General features: G+C 38.8%; 1 protein-coding gene and 1 non-coding gene across 2 annotated transcripts; both read right to left on the minus strand.

Annotated features, from left to right (window-relative positions):
• Positions 1 to 11: 11 nt before the first annotated feature.
• On the minus strand, positions 12 to 2,950 carry LOC111891464 (peptidyl-prolyl cis-trans isomerase CYP40). The gene is made up of 9 exons (XM_023887524.3): positions 2,671 to 2,950; positions 1,522 to 2,022; positions 1,107 to 1,194; positions 971 to 1,023; positions 766 to 870; positions 588 to 663; positions 434 to 471; positions 249 to 320; positions 12 to 160 (listed from the first exon to the last, which is right to left on the minus strand). Exons 1-8 carry the CDS (start codon positions 2,839 to 2,841, stop codon positions 267 to 269), a joined length of 1,086 nt encoding a protein of 361 aa, XP_023743292.1. The 5' UTR covers positions 2,842 to 2,950; the 3' UTR covers positions 12 to 160; positions 249 to 266.
• A 10,341-nt stretch (positions 2,951 to 13,291) lies between these two features.
• LOC128133973 (U6 spliceosomal RNA) lies at positions 13,292 to 13,390 on the minus strand. Its single transcript, XR_008232297.1, has one exon. It is a non-coding gene; the product is annotated as a U6 spliceosomal RNA (small nuclear RNA).
• Between the last annotated feature and the right edge of the window lie 3,791 nt (positions 13,391 to 17,181).

The following is a 17,181-nucleotide window of genomic DNA, read 5'->3' on the forward strand; positions in this document are numbered from 1 at the left end:
AATCATTATACTGTCCAAATTCCATTTTCATTTTTTTTTATATAAAAATCATCATATAACATTCAAATCACATTCATCAATAAGCAATAATTGGTTTGAATCAAGGACAAAATTTTTTGTATCACTGAATTGCTAGAGTTGAGAACATGTTTCCGGAATCCTGAAATAAGATATTTACAAAGGGTAAGATGGTAATTTTTACTGAAGGTTAATTCTTAAATATATATTGGTATAAAAATAATACTTACAGTTAAATTTTTGTGGAATTACTTGAACATTCTGGCAAATGCTTTCTTTTCTTGATCCCTCCTATCAGCAATCTGCATACACATTAAAATATAAATTTAAGTAAAAAACAAATTTTATCTTTTTGTATTAAATAAAGAAATTAAAGATGAAATTGAAATTGAAATTTGAGAGAGAAAGGACATACCCTCTTCTTAGCTGCAGCTAGCTCTTTCTTTATTCCACCTGAATTAACCAAAAACATAAAAAGCATCAGATAAGATGTGTATTTTACTTTTTTACCCTTACTAACAATAACAATACTTATATTATTAACAATTAAAATGGTAAATTAAATTTACCATCATTAGGTTCCAACACCAGTGCTTTCTTGAAACTTTCAACAGCTGAATCAATGTCATTGAGTGCCATACTTGCCTGTTTGTTATGTAAAAAATATATATTTTATATTTACAATTGGTTAAAATGATTTTTAATTATAATTTATAAATAAATATATTAATATATAAATATAACAACCTGGCCTTGACGAAAAAGAGCTTTCACATTATCATCCATTTCACGAAGTGCAAAGTCAGCATCCAATAACGCTCCTTTCAAATCTCCAAGTTTCAATTTGCAAGCCTAAAATAAAATAAAAAAATTATTAATCCACTTTATACCCTTCTTTAATTATGTTTTTATAGAATATTTTGTTGTTTAAATTGTCTTTTTAGCAACTTACAGAACTGTTTGTGAAGATCTGTGATTTTGTCTTCCTTAAAGAATCAGTTTTCCCTGAAAAATCAAAAGAACATAATATAATATGTATCAATTTACTATTAAATAAATAATAAATAAAAATTTCTCATTATATTCACCTTCATCAATATCTTCCTTCTCCCAGCATATGTCCAAGTAACGCAAAGCCTTACGATACTTCCTAAGGGCATTTTTGTAATCTTGCTTCTACAAAATGCAAAAACAACCACAAAAAATGTCATTTTTTATAAAGGGGTCAAAATGTTGCATGTTTTATGCAAATAACATTTTACACTTATCTGTATAAAAATCAATATTTTGACAACATTTTTGGAAAAGAATTATTAATTTTACTATGAGATGAAACCCTTTAAACAATAAAATGGCAAAAACAGAAAGTTATGTTAAACTTTTAATTTAGATTGTAGAATTATAGAAAGATAAAGTTTAGGTTGTATAATGTTGTGTCTTTTTATCAATTAACCCTAAAGAATATAAAAAATCACATCATCCAAGTAATAAAATTTAGATTACCTTAAACTGTTCATTCCCAAAAGCTTTAATGGCATCAACAGCAGTCATCCACCATGAAACTTCTTCAGGTTTAACATCAAGATCAAGTGGCCAATCAGGATAAGTATCACCATCTTTAAAAAAGTCACAAACACCATCATCTTCTCCTTCTAGAAGCTCCCCACAATCTTGTATAACAACTTCTTGAATAGGTAAGTCGTTTTCAACAGTTGTAGTATGCTCAACTGATCTAACAACTCCCATTCCTTTTATAACTCTACCAAAAACTACATGCTTTCCATCTAGATGAGATGTACGTGTGGTTGTGATGAAAAATTGAGAGCCATTTGTGTTTGGACCAGAATTGGCCATTGATAGCATTCCTTTTCTTTCATGTTTCAATTCGAAATTCTCATCTTCAAATTTTAAACCATAGATTGATTCTCCTCCTGTGCCATTTCGAGCAGATATATCACCTCCTTGAATCATGAAACCTTTGATCACACGATGGAAACATGATCCCTGCAAGTTATGATCAGACAATAAGATAATGATGTTCAACTTAGATATGTGTGTAATTGTTTGTTTATTGTATTTGGTTCTCTGTTTTTCATGAATATGTTTGATTTTGTGAGTTTTGATGTAGGATTGGTTGATTTGCTAATGGTATGTGTTATACAAAGTAGAAAAGGAACATAAGGCATGTATGAATTATATGAATGAACTTGGGGTTAAGCCTATACAAGCTTTACGTGATATCAGGTTGCACTTACAGTTTGAAAGATGACAGACATTGATTAGATTAAAAATTAGCATAAAAAAAGTTCAAAAGAAAGTCTCTTGCTTGTCAAACTGAAAAGAGGCTTTCATTCATATAATTCATACGAATTTGAGGAACCCTAACAAAGAGAAAATCAAAATATTCGATTAGCTTGTTGAATCGCAAGGAAACTTATTAAATGAAGGACATGAAACTTGCAAAACACATACGATTTTCAAATGAACAACTAGTAGAACAGATAGAATCAGGTTTCTGAGAAAACTAAAACTACAAACAACCAATCATAGGTAAAAAAAAAAATATGAAATCAAACATATTTGCGAAAAATACAGAATCATATATAGTAAACAGATAGAAAGGTTATCAAGTGTTGATGAACAAGATTATACCTTCAGATGGAGGGGAACACCAGTGTTAGGACCAATCCCCTTCTCTCCAGTACAAAGAGCCCTAAAATTCTCAGCAGTTTTGGGAACAATGTCTTTGTATAGCTCCACAACCAATCTCCCTTCAAGCTCACCTCCGATGCTTATATCCAAATAACACCGCGGATTCGCCATTTTTTTTCTTTCTTTTCACAAAAGCTTCAAACAACACGAAAGAGAACTTAAAACCCTAGTAAACCGCTTCGCTTCCTCTTCCGCCCGCTATTTATTTTGAAAGTTGTTTGGGGTTGATGCTAAGATACGCGGGGTACATTGTAGCACCCTGTTGATAGGCTATGATCAGATGGGAAACGGAACAGGAGAAAGTGGTGTACTCAAGGTGTTGGACGGTTGGATTTGATTTGATGAAGTAATCGGATGGTTGAGAAGGAAAGTAGAGAAAAGACATTCGAGAATAAGGAGATTATCGTCGTATGATTTGACGTTGACGTGACCCTCGTGTGGATGTCGGGTTGTGATCCGATATGTGATACGGGTTGTCGGATATTTGGGTCCACCACCTCATGACTTGGACTAGACATTGGAAAAAATTCAAGAGTGGTAAATATTTTAGGTTTTAGGGTTTCTAATACGATACAATTGGTGGAACCCATTTTGAATTATAGGACAAAAACCATTAAAAACCATTCCATGAATAGGATTTGGGTTAAATGTTGCGATGTTCACAAAATACCAAGGCATTAAATATTTTCATCAACAAAAGTTAAAATAATTATTATTAGCTTTTCAAAGTTGATTAGTTGTAAAATATTTTTTGTTAAGGAGGCATTTTAAAACCGGTCGAGATTTCCGAAAAAATAATGGTTGGTCTTATGCATAAGTAATTCACACAACTATTTTTTTTAATGTGTTAGAGCTTCTTTAACCATAAATATTGAGATAGTGATTATTTAATATTATTTTAATAATTTTATTCCAACCAACTTCTGAAATAATTTTTTTTAGAGGCTTTTACATTTTACCTCAATATTTGGTGTTAAAAAAAGCCAATATAAAAATGGTGTGACTTTTGAAAGTTAAGTAGAATAAAAGTGGCTTTTAAAATGGTGTTATAAAGATCGATTGGAGTTGGTCTTAGGCTATTTAAAAAGATTGCCAAAAAATAGGAAATTTAAGCTACTCAAAATATACTAATAAACTCTCTCATGTTAGTGTAGATCATAACCTCATTCACAACCAAACCAAACCAACAATCTATAAAAAATATTTCATTTATTCTTACCCCTTTTTCATTTATTCATACCCTCTAATGAAAGGTAGTTACAAGGGTAAGATTATAAAATGAGGAGTAGCAACAAGGTATCCCAGATATATATATATATATATATATATATATATATATATATATATATATATATATATATATATATATATATAGAGAGAGAGAGAGAGAGAGAGAGAGAGTTTGTCTTTTAATGTCTTGAAACTAATATTTTATACTGATTGGCCAAAGAAATATAAAAGATACAGTAAATAAAAAATGTTAAATGATCTCATCAGAAAAGTAATTATGACGGACGTATGTATAGGAAATCAGGGGTACAGATATCAATACCCGTCAAATTTTTAGGGTGAGAAAGAAAGAGGGGAGGGGTGAATAACAACACCCATTTTCCATCATTATATTTTATTCCTCATACTCTCTTCCTCATATTATCTTCGTCACAACCACAAACAATCAATGAACAAATGCAAGCTAAATGAACTATGCCAGTACCATAATTTGTCATATCCTCGGTATAATTGTTTGAGGTATGATGCAACTCATAACCGCAATTCCAAGGTTTAGTTGTGGTTAGTAATTTTACTTATTGTTCGAATTCGATATTCAAAACTTCTAAAGAAGCTGAAAATGATGTTGCCGGAGCCGCTTTCTTTAACCTCACAAATGGTATGTCTTTTTATTGTCAAAATTACATTCATTAGTCAAAATTACATTATTAGCCTTTGTTTTATTTTTCGAACTTTAAATAAAAAAAAATCGAAAAGGTGATTTAGGCAATTCTGGTACTCTACATCAACAAAAACTATCAAAACCCAACAAAACAAAGTTGAAGTTTTTATTCACATTTGATTTTTTTATTATGAAGTTTTTATTTTGTTCATGATTTTATTTGATTTTTGTTTTTTATTTAAGTATTAATAGTTGAATACTTGATTTTATTTAAGTATTATATTGTTGATTTCGTTTTTATATTTAAATTATAATTTTGTTTTTTAGTAAGTATTAATAGACGTAGATTGATGCGTCTGAAACAGCTACACCTAATTTTACCTCATAATCTACTAGCTATTCGACCCAAGGTAGTGTACCCCCTTCGCAAATAGTATAGCACAAAAGTCGAGTATCAAACACAGGGAATGGTTTTAATTAATTAATCTACTCACTATTAAATTAACCTAAGATTCTAGCAAAGTTAATTGATTTATATCTAATTTTGTAAGTTTAGATAAACTTAACTAACTCAATCAATTATGAAAAGCATTCCTCTTAGTTCGAATCCACTTTCCCTCGTTATTTAGTTATTAATTAATGATAATTCTCGTTGATTACCAGTTAATATTTTATTAGCAATTCAATTCCAAATTTACTAATGTGGAATTAATTCATGTAGCTCTATGCATAGTCACACATAATTTAACACATAATCAATTATTAAATGGATTGGAGCTATGTAAGATTGATTAGGTAAACACAATATTATGATCACAATATATGTTCTCTAGCACAACCAAAACTAATACTTTGATTACTTAACTAAGATTGATTTGATCCTAGCTCTAGCAGTTCACCGGTCACTAAATTACTAGATGTCAAGTTCATGCAATTCAATATTCACTAACTATACAGAACATGAGTTTAAGCAATCCTAAGTATCAAGTTCTAACATGCTAGGTATAAGCAATCAAACACAAGCAAATAACCAACTAAAAGAATCCATAATCAAATTACTAGTTCATGAATTCCAGCTTTATCTAGCTAACAGGAGTAGCTAGATTTAGCTACTCATAGTCACAAACAAACAAATAGTCTTCATAATCAAAAGCATAGTAATGTACCAAATAAAAAAGTAAAGTATGTTCTTCTTCTTCCTCCTTGGTGTTGTTACTAGGTTTCTAGCCCTTAAAACTCTAAAAATTGTCTTCTGGTAACTCTTCTCTCACCAGCTAACCTCTAAAAATCGTGAGGATCAAGGATATTTATACCTTTTGATTTTTTCCCTCCTCACGTCATGAGTAAGGAAGCTCACGTCGTGAGCTCGAATGTATCCGTATCCAACACAAATTCTTTTGCTTCTGGATGTTTATCTTCTAGAATCACCATGCTTATGTCATGAGCCTTTGCTTCTCACGTCGTGAGTACGCCTTTTTGCTGAATTTTTCATCTCTTAAGCTTTTAACCTCCAAAGTTCCGGTTCTTGTCACTTTCAGTCTTTATTCTTCAAAATGACTTCTTTTGGCTGCAATAATACAATTTAATCCTATAAGTATCATTTATCTATGCAAATAACCAAATTATTAGTCAAAATGTATTTAAACATTGCCTAAAAGTATGTATTAATATGGCAATATCAAAATACCCCACATTTATCCTTTGCTTGCCCTCAAGCAAAACTAATTATTTTTAATTTAAACCTTCATTACTATTATCACATAAAACAATCCATTTTGAACTCATCCATTATACCAAGACCTCAATGCGCATATCTGTGTCTAAGGTCCTAATAATTTCCCCAACCCTGGCTACTCACAATCCTTATGAACCTTCACCCATTATCTTATACGATACTCACTTCTACAACCCTCTGAATCAATCCTCAAAAATCTTTCTTAACCTCAAGGTATTTTTGGTTAAGCTACCCAAGCATACATAATCTAAAAATTACAACTTTAGATACCACAATGGAGCTCTATGAAATTCTTCACTTCTTTGTATATTTGATCTTTGATTTCGTTGAATTCACCACATTTTTGTTTTATTTTTTGTATCTTCAACTTTTGATTCTTTGGAATTTTGATCTTTTGACCTTCATACTTTGATAGCTCTAAAATTCTTCAACTTTTTGGTAATTTCTCTCTCTCTTTTTTTTAATATATATCTCACTTTTTCACTCAAAACCTACATGCTTAAGCAAGGGAACTTAACTTCAACCCTTATTGGTTAAAGATATTAGTCTAAGTGCAATGACTGCATAAACTCTCTTGGATAGATTTCAGGTACAGGCTGCAAAACATATTGTGGCATATAAACTACCATAATATCTTTTCATAACTCATGACTTGAACTTACGGAAAGAGGGAGTTCGGGCCCCAACCTGGCCCGCATCAACCTCGGCTCGGAAAGACCTGAGCCGCTCCTCCATGATCTCCATCATCCCCTCCTTGACAATCCCAAAAAATCATTGGGGTAGTGTCAAGAATGTCCGTGGTAACCTCAGCTGCGATAAGCCCGTGCAACCTCTTGTCAATGGGCTTTGTAGTGTAGCCCGACCCAAATCCAGATCTCAATCCCTCTGCTCCATGACGTGTCACCACCATTATGATATGAAATACCATAAGACAGAATGATAAAGATATTTTAAAAGGGGATCCTTCCACACGGTCTCCTTAGAGCTTCCAGATCTAACCTTAGTTCGGGTACAGGTCATGTGCTTTCAGTAGTACGGGCCCAATACTACCTTCCACACCTACTTGTACCTTTCCTGAGCCTCTACCTGATAACTCTAATTCGTCCCAGAACAAAACATATCTCACAAACTACCGCATAACTCAAATCCTAGGCTATCCTAAGATTTTTTCCATCCCCATCAAACCAAAACTCAAATCAATCATAACAGGTTGCCTTATGCCTGCAAATTATACACGGAACAGGAAACAAGGTCAGATCAATTATTCTAAGGCTATAAGATCCTAACTGTATACAATTTTGAAAGCATACACAGAGCAAGATCCATCCAATTATCATATTCCTAATATCAATATAGCATGGCTAACATATTGGGGAAAACACTTACTTGAGCTCGGCCTATTACGCGCATTGCACTCTCCATTTTTCTTACAAGAAATCAGTTTTAAGAAGTTTTTAACTTTGATTTTTTGAAAACAATTTTTACCATTCCCTCAGTTTGAGTCTTGACACCCGAGAGTGTGCCTGAGTCCCTCAAACCAAGGCTCTGATACCAACTTGTAACAGCCCAAATTTCCAATAATTTTTTCATTTTTAAGTAAGGAAATCATTTCCATAAAATATAAAATTCCAATCACATTTATTTTCAAAATCCATAACATCAAACAATTTATTCATAATATCATAGTGTCCCCAACAAAACGCCAGAGAGTGCATGTCACGCCATCACATCGGGTTCTTGCCCTTAGATCCCAAAGTACCTGAAACAACCAACAAATTGTAAGCTAACGCTTAGTGAGTTCCCCATAACATACCCCACACAATCCGCATAATCATGTAACCATATTAACCATACAAGTCATGCATATAAACATATACGGATGGCGTGGGCTCCCCCCAGGGTCTTACACCTATGTGCCATGGGCACCCCCCCCCCCCCCCCAATGGTCCTACTTGGAATACCATGGGCACCTCACATGGTCTTATAACCAAGTACCATGGGCACCCCCATGGTCTTTACCTGGAATGTCATGGGTGCCCCTACATGGTCTGATACCATTGATTGGTTTTATACAAACAATCCTATGTGTGCATGCAACTCTAGTTTTGGATCTATGTTTTCTCTATTAGACATACAACATATGAACACAAAAATAAAACCTAGCATGCATCTACTATTTTCAAAAATTACAAATCAAAGATTAGAATGCATACCTTTGTTGCTATATAGTAATAACAACTAGTTTTTGTATCAAGTCTAATTGAAAAACAACAACCAAAAGCTCTGATACCACTGATGGATTTTATACAAACAATCCTATGTGCATGCAACCCTAGTTTTGGATCTATGTTTTCTCTATTAGACATACAACATATGAACACAAAATAAAACCTAGCATGCATCTACTATTTTCAAAAATTACAAATAAAAGATTAGAATGCATACCTTTGTTGCTATATAGTAATAACAACTAGTTTCTTGAATTCCCTTTGCTCTTGAGAACAAGTACCACAAGTGTAGTACATGTAATGGCTCACAAACAGACTTGGGTGAGAGGATGAAAATGAGAGAGAGGAGAAAAGGTAGCTTGCTCTATAAATAATCTCTTCTAGGTTTTCTCAAGGGTGGGATGAAATCTTAAGCCTAGGGGGTCTATTTATACTTGAGGCTAGCTAGGGTTTCAGGGTGGAAACCCTGATCTTTTAGCTTAGGGCCTAAGCAAGTCCATGGACCTCCTTGCCTTAGGCCTTGGACGAAAACTCCTAGATCCTTCTAGGATTTTTGGCCTAGCCCTAATAAGGGTGATCCAATGGCACAAAGCCTAAACTATCAAATAATTACAAAACACCCCCTGTACTTTTAATCAGTTCCTTTAATCCCAAAATTAATTCCAAATTAATTTCTTATTAAATACTAATTAATAATATGAATCCAAATTAATATATTATTCTTATAATATATTAATAAATCATATTTATGACCTTTATTATTCTTATAATAAATCAGCCTCTCTCCTTATCAGTCATCCTGTCCAATCACCAGTGTGAAGGCAACCCAAAATGACCATGCTACTATCGGGTCAAGCACATAACAATTATAGTTATGGGCTTAGACACATAATCCAATAGTCTCCCACTTAGATAAGTCTAATAAATATAACTACCAATGTAACTTCAAGATCCGATTAGCAATCGTAGCTCTTAATAGCCGTTGTCGAACTCTGACCTAGTCAATGACGCGTCCTTTAGATAAGGGATCATGTAGTCCTCCGTTCTCAAGGTATCATGAGGAAAAATACATGGAACATAGTCATACTTATTGTCCAACAGTTTGTTTCCCGATTTCTGATATGTTTGACATAAAACTTAATTGAACACATCAACTCAGTCCTGAATGGGCCCGATACATAAGTCAACACAAAATCATCGAGAGGCCCAAGATATCGCTTTTAACCTCTTAGGATAAAAGGAACAAATAAACTTTGACTTATATGCTTGTACTATTTACTCATTAAATCGTACACAATAATATGTTTTATAACATCAAGTTACTGATGCGTTTACGCATTATCAATACACAACCAACTTGTAAACAACAACTCATATATCTCTGTTTAAAGACTATACAATATTATCGTCTCACAATCACTCGTGATAAATTCCATGAAGTGATTCATGTGAGTGCGGGTTTAATCTCATACTCAAATCTTATTTCAGGAGCAATCATGAACGTTGCAACCAACTTTTTCTATGTCTAAACGCTTACACAATCTACAAGCCAATTCATGACAGTCTTGCTTCAATACCTACTTCCAAAGTATGATCGACTGTGGATAGTTTGAATAATCCTATTATTCAGGAAGTCAAAACATGCAAAGTGAAACAATAGTAAACAACTGACACTAAATAAAACTCCTTTATTCAATCATCGAATGTCAATTACATTTTATCTATTACAAGTTTCTAAATAGCTATCTAATCACTAAAACTAATATCGTCCTTTAACCCAGTACTCCTAGCATGCTGCAAGTACTTAACCCTACTCAGTCCCTTCGTAAGGGGATCTGTTGGGTTCTCCTCTAACGATACCATCTCTACTACGAGGAGTCCCTCTTCTACTTGATGTCTGATGAAGTGGTATTTTCTGTCGATATGCCTGGATCTACCATGATCCCTCGGTTCCTTGGTTAAGGCGACCGCACCCTCGTTATCACAGAAAATCTCCATATGCTCCTTTATGGCAGGTACAACTCCAAGGTCTCCAATGAAGTTCTTTATCCATATTGCCTCCTTCGACGCTTCGCTCACTGCTATGTACTCTGATTCGCACGTTGAATCAGCTACGGTCTCCTGCTTGGAACTTTTCCAAGTCACTACTCCTCCATTCAGGGTAAATACCCAGCCCGACTGAAAGCGGAAATTATCTCGGCCAGTCTGAAAATTGGCATCACTATACCCTCGCACTCTCAATTCATCACTCCCACCGAGGATAAGGACCCAGTCCATAGTCCTTTGTAGGTACTTAAGAATGTTCTTTATCGCAGTCCAGTGAGCCCCACCAGGAATCCTTTGATATCTTCTGACCAAGCTCAAAGCGAAGGCCACATCAGGGCGAGTACATGTCATAGCATACATGATTGAGCGAACTGCGGAAGCATATGGCATTCGACTCATCTCTGCTATCTCTGCATCGGTACTCGGACTCTGAGTCTTACTCAGTTTAGTATTGCTTTGGATTGGTAACTCCCCTTTTCTTGGTATTCTCCATGCTAAAACGTTTTAACACTTTGTCCAAGTAGGTACTTTGACTAAGTCCTATTAGTCTTTTACTCCTATTTATCAATATCCTTATCCCTAGAATATAAGCAGCTTCTCTGAAGTCCTTCATAGCGAAGCACTTCCCCAAGGCAGGACTTAACCTCCTGCAAGGTTGGGATGTCGTTTCCTATGAGTAGTATGTCATCTACATACAATACGAGAAAGCTTACTATACTCCCAATGGCTTTGACATATACGCAGGACTCATCCCCGCTTCTCGAAAAAACAAACTCTTTGACTTTATCATCGAAACAAAGACTCCATCTGCGGGACGCTTGCTTCAATCCATAAATGGATTTCTCAAGCTTACACACTCTATTAGGGTACTTCGCATCTACAAAACCCTCTGGCTGACTCATGTAAACATCCTCAGCAAACTTCTCATTAAGGAAAGCGGTTTTGACATCCATCTGCCATATTTCATAATCATGAAATACATTTATGGCTAGCATAACGGGCGGTATAAGCTTCGAGATCCGTCCCCGACATTTTGAGGTTCCAAAGTTCCTCTTCCAGTTTTTGCACTTCGCCTCTTGGGCAATATTCTTTCAGCATCAAAGCTTTTAAATCCTCCCAGCTTATAAAGTTAGCCACTGCAGGAGTAAGCGAATTAACTCTGCCGTTCCACCAAGTAAGAGCTTTTCTTGTGAAGGTGAATGCCGCATACTTGACCTTGCTTGCTTCGGGACAAGCACATATTTCAAAGACTGCTTCGGTCTTTCGAACCATTGCATCAGCGCGATGACTACCCCGCTTCCGTCGAAAGGATCGGGTTTGCCATTCGTGAAGTCTTTGTAAGAACACTCCTTAGTACGCCCCATGTTGTCCCCCTGATTCGAGTTAGTATTCCCGGATCCGGAACTGCCGGAACCATTTGTACCCATTTGCGACATTGCTGCCGCCACGGCTGCTGTTACTGCAGCCTGAAACATCACAGGATCAAACTCCGGAGGTGGTGGCGGAGGGGGCGGTGCTGTGCTGCCGGAGGGTCTGGACTTTTTCTTTGGCGGCATAGTCCTGTCATAAGTTGGTAGAGACGAACAGACGATAAGTTTCTAATAGTAGTGACAAGTCAGATGTTATCAAGCCAGGCTTGTCTGTATTATGTTCTGACTTAAAAGTATTTTGTATGTAATTCATAACAAAGCCCCTATGAATGAATTTAGCGGTAGTGACTCAAATGCAACTTGTGATTCGTTTCGTGCCTGATCCCCTCCTAAAATCACTTGGTATATATACCAGTCGTGTATAATTAAGGTCCAATAGGCCTTCAAACTTAATGAGTCTTCCCTAAGCCCACAAACAAACGAGGAACAGGACCTAAGGCGGACTCACCATTTCTAAGTCGATTATCCCTTAATTACACCCGACCTGGAGGTATACATTAAGAATTTCTTGGAGTTACCATATTTATTTTTTTTTTGTAATACAGGGTTATAAAATATGTGGAAAGTTCCCAATGAATTTTAATGCGAGCCAATTTATTTAATATAATTTAGTGTATGGGGTTCGAGGAAAATAGGTCTACATCTCATTAACGTAAGGAAATTTTTTGGACAATGCTACGGTTTCCTTGAATAGTGTAGTCTCCGGATTCTGAAGGATTCGAATGTCTCCATTAAACAGCCTAGGTTGGTCTTGCTCTTCGCTCCAGGTCTCCAAGCACTCTGCCCAAGGAGGCGTCGGGCCTTGAAAAGCCGGACGAGGGTTAGGATTCGGAACAAGGGTCATCGGGGGTAGGTTCTCCGTTTCAGGTTCGGAGTCGGAACCGTCAGCAAAGCCTTCAGCTTGGCGACCATCCACAAGGATTGGGTAATCTGTAACATCCCCCTCTGGCACGTATCACAATATTGTCCGCTTTGGGCCACTCGGCATGAGGACTTCCCAGGGGGTCACCCATCCTGGTACTACTCCCGCCCGAGCACGCTTAACTGCAGAGTTCTTATGGGATCTGCTGCCCTCACGGCTTTAAAACGCGTTGTGACAAGGAAGGTATCCACACCCCTTATATAGAGATGTTTCGTTCTCCTTCCAAGCCGATGTAGGATCAGGTGCAACCCACCTTCACCCCCCCACTATAGGGTTCGACGTCCCTGTCGAACACATCGACCCGTGCCCTAGCTCTGATACCATTTCTCGATTTGTGCGTGTCATCCTTGCGCAGGGGCCATGCTAATCTTCTCTGTTTTCAAAATTCTTTTGTAAAAACATTTTATTAAAAATCTTTTATTTCCCCTTAGTTTGAGTTCAGATACACCCGAGAGTGTATCCGAATCCCTCAAACCAGGGCTCTGATACCAACTTGAAACGACCCAAAAATACGACCTAAAAATTTTTGTTTTTAATATAATCAAAACTGCAATCAGAGCATCATATAATAAAACCATACGTGATGTATTCCAAAACATAATAAAATACTGTGCAGAAAAAAAAACTGTATCATACTACATCAGATCAAACATCTAAATCAATCCCAGGCTAAAGCTGAGGCGGTGGTGTGTGCGATGCCGTCATCCAGAGCTCTTCCCTTTGCTTGCGGAAGTACCTGAAACCAAAACTGAAACTGTAAGCACGAAGCTTAGTGAGCTCCCCCAAACTACCACATACCATACAATAACACATAAACACATATTGGGCCTTGCCCACTGCATCGGGCCGAAGCCCGGAAACTGCATCGGACCAAAGTCCGGAACTGACTGGGACCTTGTCCCCTGCATCGGACCGAAGTCCGGAACTGACTGCATCGGACCGAAGTCCGGAACTGACTGCATCGGACCGAAGTCCGGAACTGACTGGGACCGTGTCCCCTGCATCGGACCGAGGTCCGGGACTGACTGCACATAGCATAGCATATCATAACCATATATATTGCATACTGCATCGGGCCGTGGCCCGGAACATACACATAGCACATAAAACATGTCTGAACCACGAAGGCATCAAACATACGAACTACTACATTGGACCGAAGTCCGGAAACTACTATTAACTGGACGGGCCGGCATTGTGGCCTTAGACCCGCCCCTACGGAAAGGAGACTCACCTCGTAAGCTAGCGGATGAGTGTGTGGCTCGGAAAGCTAACGGCTGCTGCTCCTGAATCTCCTCGGCTACAAATCCATAAACACACTCAATCAATCACTAGCACTATACTCAGGGTAAAATGACTCGTTTACCCTTGGTCAAAGTTGACTTACTCAGGGCTGACTCGCCGAGTCGGGATACCCGACTCGCCGAGTCCTAGACTCTCCGTTCAACTCTTACATGTTGTTACTCGTCGAGTGTGGCATCGACTCGACGAGTACCCTCTGGATCCAAGAACTCAGATGATCTTCATCCGACTCGCCGAGTCAGATGAACAGACTCGACGAGTTGTTCTTAATCCTCAAGGAGATTGCCTTGGACTCGCCGAGTTGTATGAACAACTCGCCGAGTCCCTCCATTACTGAGTCTACTCTTAACTCGCTGAGTCCACTCCCTAACTTACCTCGTCCACTCGACACTGAAGAAACTGGAGAACTCGGGACTCGCGACCTGACTCGTCGAGTCGTTCTTCCGACTCGCCGAGTCGCCGCCATGCAACATATTTTTACTCGATTTCTCTTGAATCCAACACATGCAAATGATAGATCTAGGTCCATTAAGCTGTTTTACCACGTAAAGTTTCCAACTTTACGTGCACAACCACATGAATGAGGGAAATAAGACTAAAATATGCACAATAAGGGTAGATCCATGGCTAATAAGCAATGTAACCCCAAAAAGACAGTGGATCTGGACTCTTCAACACCCCAACACTCAGATCCAAAGGTATTTCGGCTTAATAATACAATCAAGCAAGCATAAAGCTTGGAACAAGCATCAAATAGCCCTTAAAAGAGCTCTAATGGAAGTTTAAGCATGAAACCAGAAGAGAACTCCGAAAATACCTGAATAAGTTCACACTTGATCTTGGATCTTGGCACTAGAACTCGTTTCCTTGCTTCCTTCTTCTTCTCCTTCTTCACCCCTTCACAAAATGGAACAAGATCACTTATAAGCTCACAAGAGGAAGGTTTAGGGTTTCTCACAGTGCTCTCAGGGGGAAAGTGACGAGATGGAGGCTATAATGGGGTTTAAATAGTGAGCAAAACCCGGGGAGTTAGGGTTTCACCCAGACGGATGGACTCGCCGAGTCCAGGATATGGACTCGCCGAGTCGCCGGCTTCCGCGTGCACAAGATGCGCGACCCGACTCGGCGAGTCAGGCTAGAACTCGCCGAGTCCCTCTTGAAAACTTAGCCCAAAACAAATTAATTAACATACCGGAAACGGGTCGTTACAATTCTCCCCCACTTGTTTCAGACTTCGTCCTCGAAGTCTGCTACGGCTGGATCTGCGAATAACTCCGGGTAGTGCGTTCTCATTTCTTCTTCAGCCTCCCATGTCCATTCAGACCCCTTCCGATGCTGCCACTGCACCTTTACCAGCTGAATTACCTTGTTCCTCAAGGTCTTGGTCTTCCGTTCCAAAATTGCTATCGGTTTCTCGATATAATTCAAGCCGCTATCGACCTGGATATCCTCCAAGGGAACGATCGCTGTCTCGTCCACTAAACACTTCCTCAACTGCGACACGTGGAAGGTGTTGTGTATCAAACTGAGCTCCTCAGGAAGATCTAACCGATAAGCAACCCGACCCACCCGGGCCAAAACCCTGAAAGGACCAATAAATCTGGGGCCCAATTTGCCCCTCTTCCGGAACCTGATGACACCTTTCCAAGGTGAGACTTTCAGAAGAACCATGTCTCCCACCTGGAACTCCAGGTCTGAACGCCTCCTGTCGGCGTAGCTCTTCTGCCGACTCTGCGCAGTCTGCAGTCTACTACGGACCTGCTGGATCAGTTCCGTCGTCTTGAGCACCACTTCGGTGCTCCCCATGACCCGCTGACCGACCTCGCCCCAACAAATCGGGGTCCTGCACTTCCTGCCATATAACATCTCAAAAGGAGGTCGATCAATGCTCGCATGATAGCTGTTGTTATACGAGAATTCCGCTAAGGGAAGATACGTATCCCAACAGCCCCCAAAATCCAGAACACATGCCCTAAGCATGTCCTCGAGAGTCTGAATCGTCCTCTCACTCTGCCCGTCAGTCTGAGGATGGAAAGCGGTGCTGAAAAGGAGACGAGTACCCATCTCGTCGTGAAACCGCTTCCAGAATCTGGACGTGAAGCGAACATCTCGGTCCGACACTACCGATACCGGCACTCCATGACGTGCCACAATCTCTCGCACATAGATATCGGCTAACCTTTCCGCCGATATACTCTCCTGGATCGGAATAAAATGGGCACTCTTCGTCAACCGATCCACCACTACCCATATCGAATCTACTCCACGTGCGGTCCTGGGAAGTTTGGTGATAAAATCCATGGTGATGTCCTCCCATTTCCACACGGGAATATCCAACGGCTGCATCTTGCCGTGAGGTCTCTGGTGCTCCGCCTTGACCTTCCGGCAGGTCAAGCACCTCTCAACGTACCAAGCAACGTCCCGCTTCATGCAGGGCCACCAATAATCAGGTCGAAGATCTCGATACATCTTCGTCGCCCCTGGATGGATAGAAAATCGAGACTTATGAGCCTCGTCCATCAATACCTGCCGTACCCCACCCCAGTACGGTACCCACACCCTACCATGAAGCGTCATCAAACCCCGACTGTCGTAGTCGAACGAAGCTACTCGACCCACTATCCTCTCGCACTTCTGCCTTTCCTCCTTGAGACCCTCCATCTGAGCCTCCTTGATCCGCTCCAACAAAGGAGTGATTACCGTCATCCTCATACACAAATCCCTGATAGGGGCCGCCGACACCTTGCGGCTCAGGGCATCGGCCACCACGTTGGCCTTCCCTGGATGATACAGGATCTCACAGTCATAGTCCTTCAGCACGTCCAACCATCTCCTCTGTCTCATATTCAAACTCGGCTGATCCATAAGGTATCGTAAACTCTTGTGGTCCGTGTAGA

This window comes from Lactuca sativa, chromosome 4 (genome assembly GCF_002870075.4).
Source record: "Lactuca sativa cultivar Salinas chromosome 4, Lsat_Salinas_v11, whole genome shotgun sequence".
Lineage (NCBI taxonomy): Eukaryota > Viridiplantae > Streptophyta > Magnoliopsida > Asterales > Asteraceae > Lactuca > Lactuca sativa.

Bases quoted from the DNA above. Each gene is read 5' to 3' on its own strand.
- LOC111891464 (XM_023887524.3), bottom strand. From the start codon at position 2,841: ATGGCGAATCCGCGGTGTTATTTGGATATAAGCATCGGAGGTGAGCTT. The intron at 664-765 runs GTTGTTATATTT...CATAACAAACAG, and splicing joins CTCTTTTTCGTCAAGGCCAG to GCAAGTATGGCACTCAATGA. The intron at 472-587 runs GTAAATTTAATT...TGGTTAATTCAG, and splicing joins GGTGTTGGAACCTAATGATG to GTGGAATAAAGAAAGAGCTA.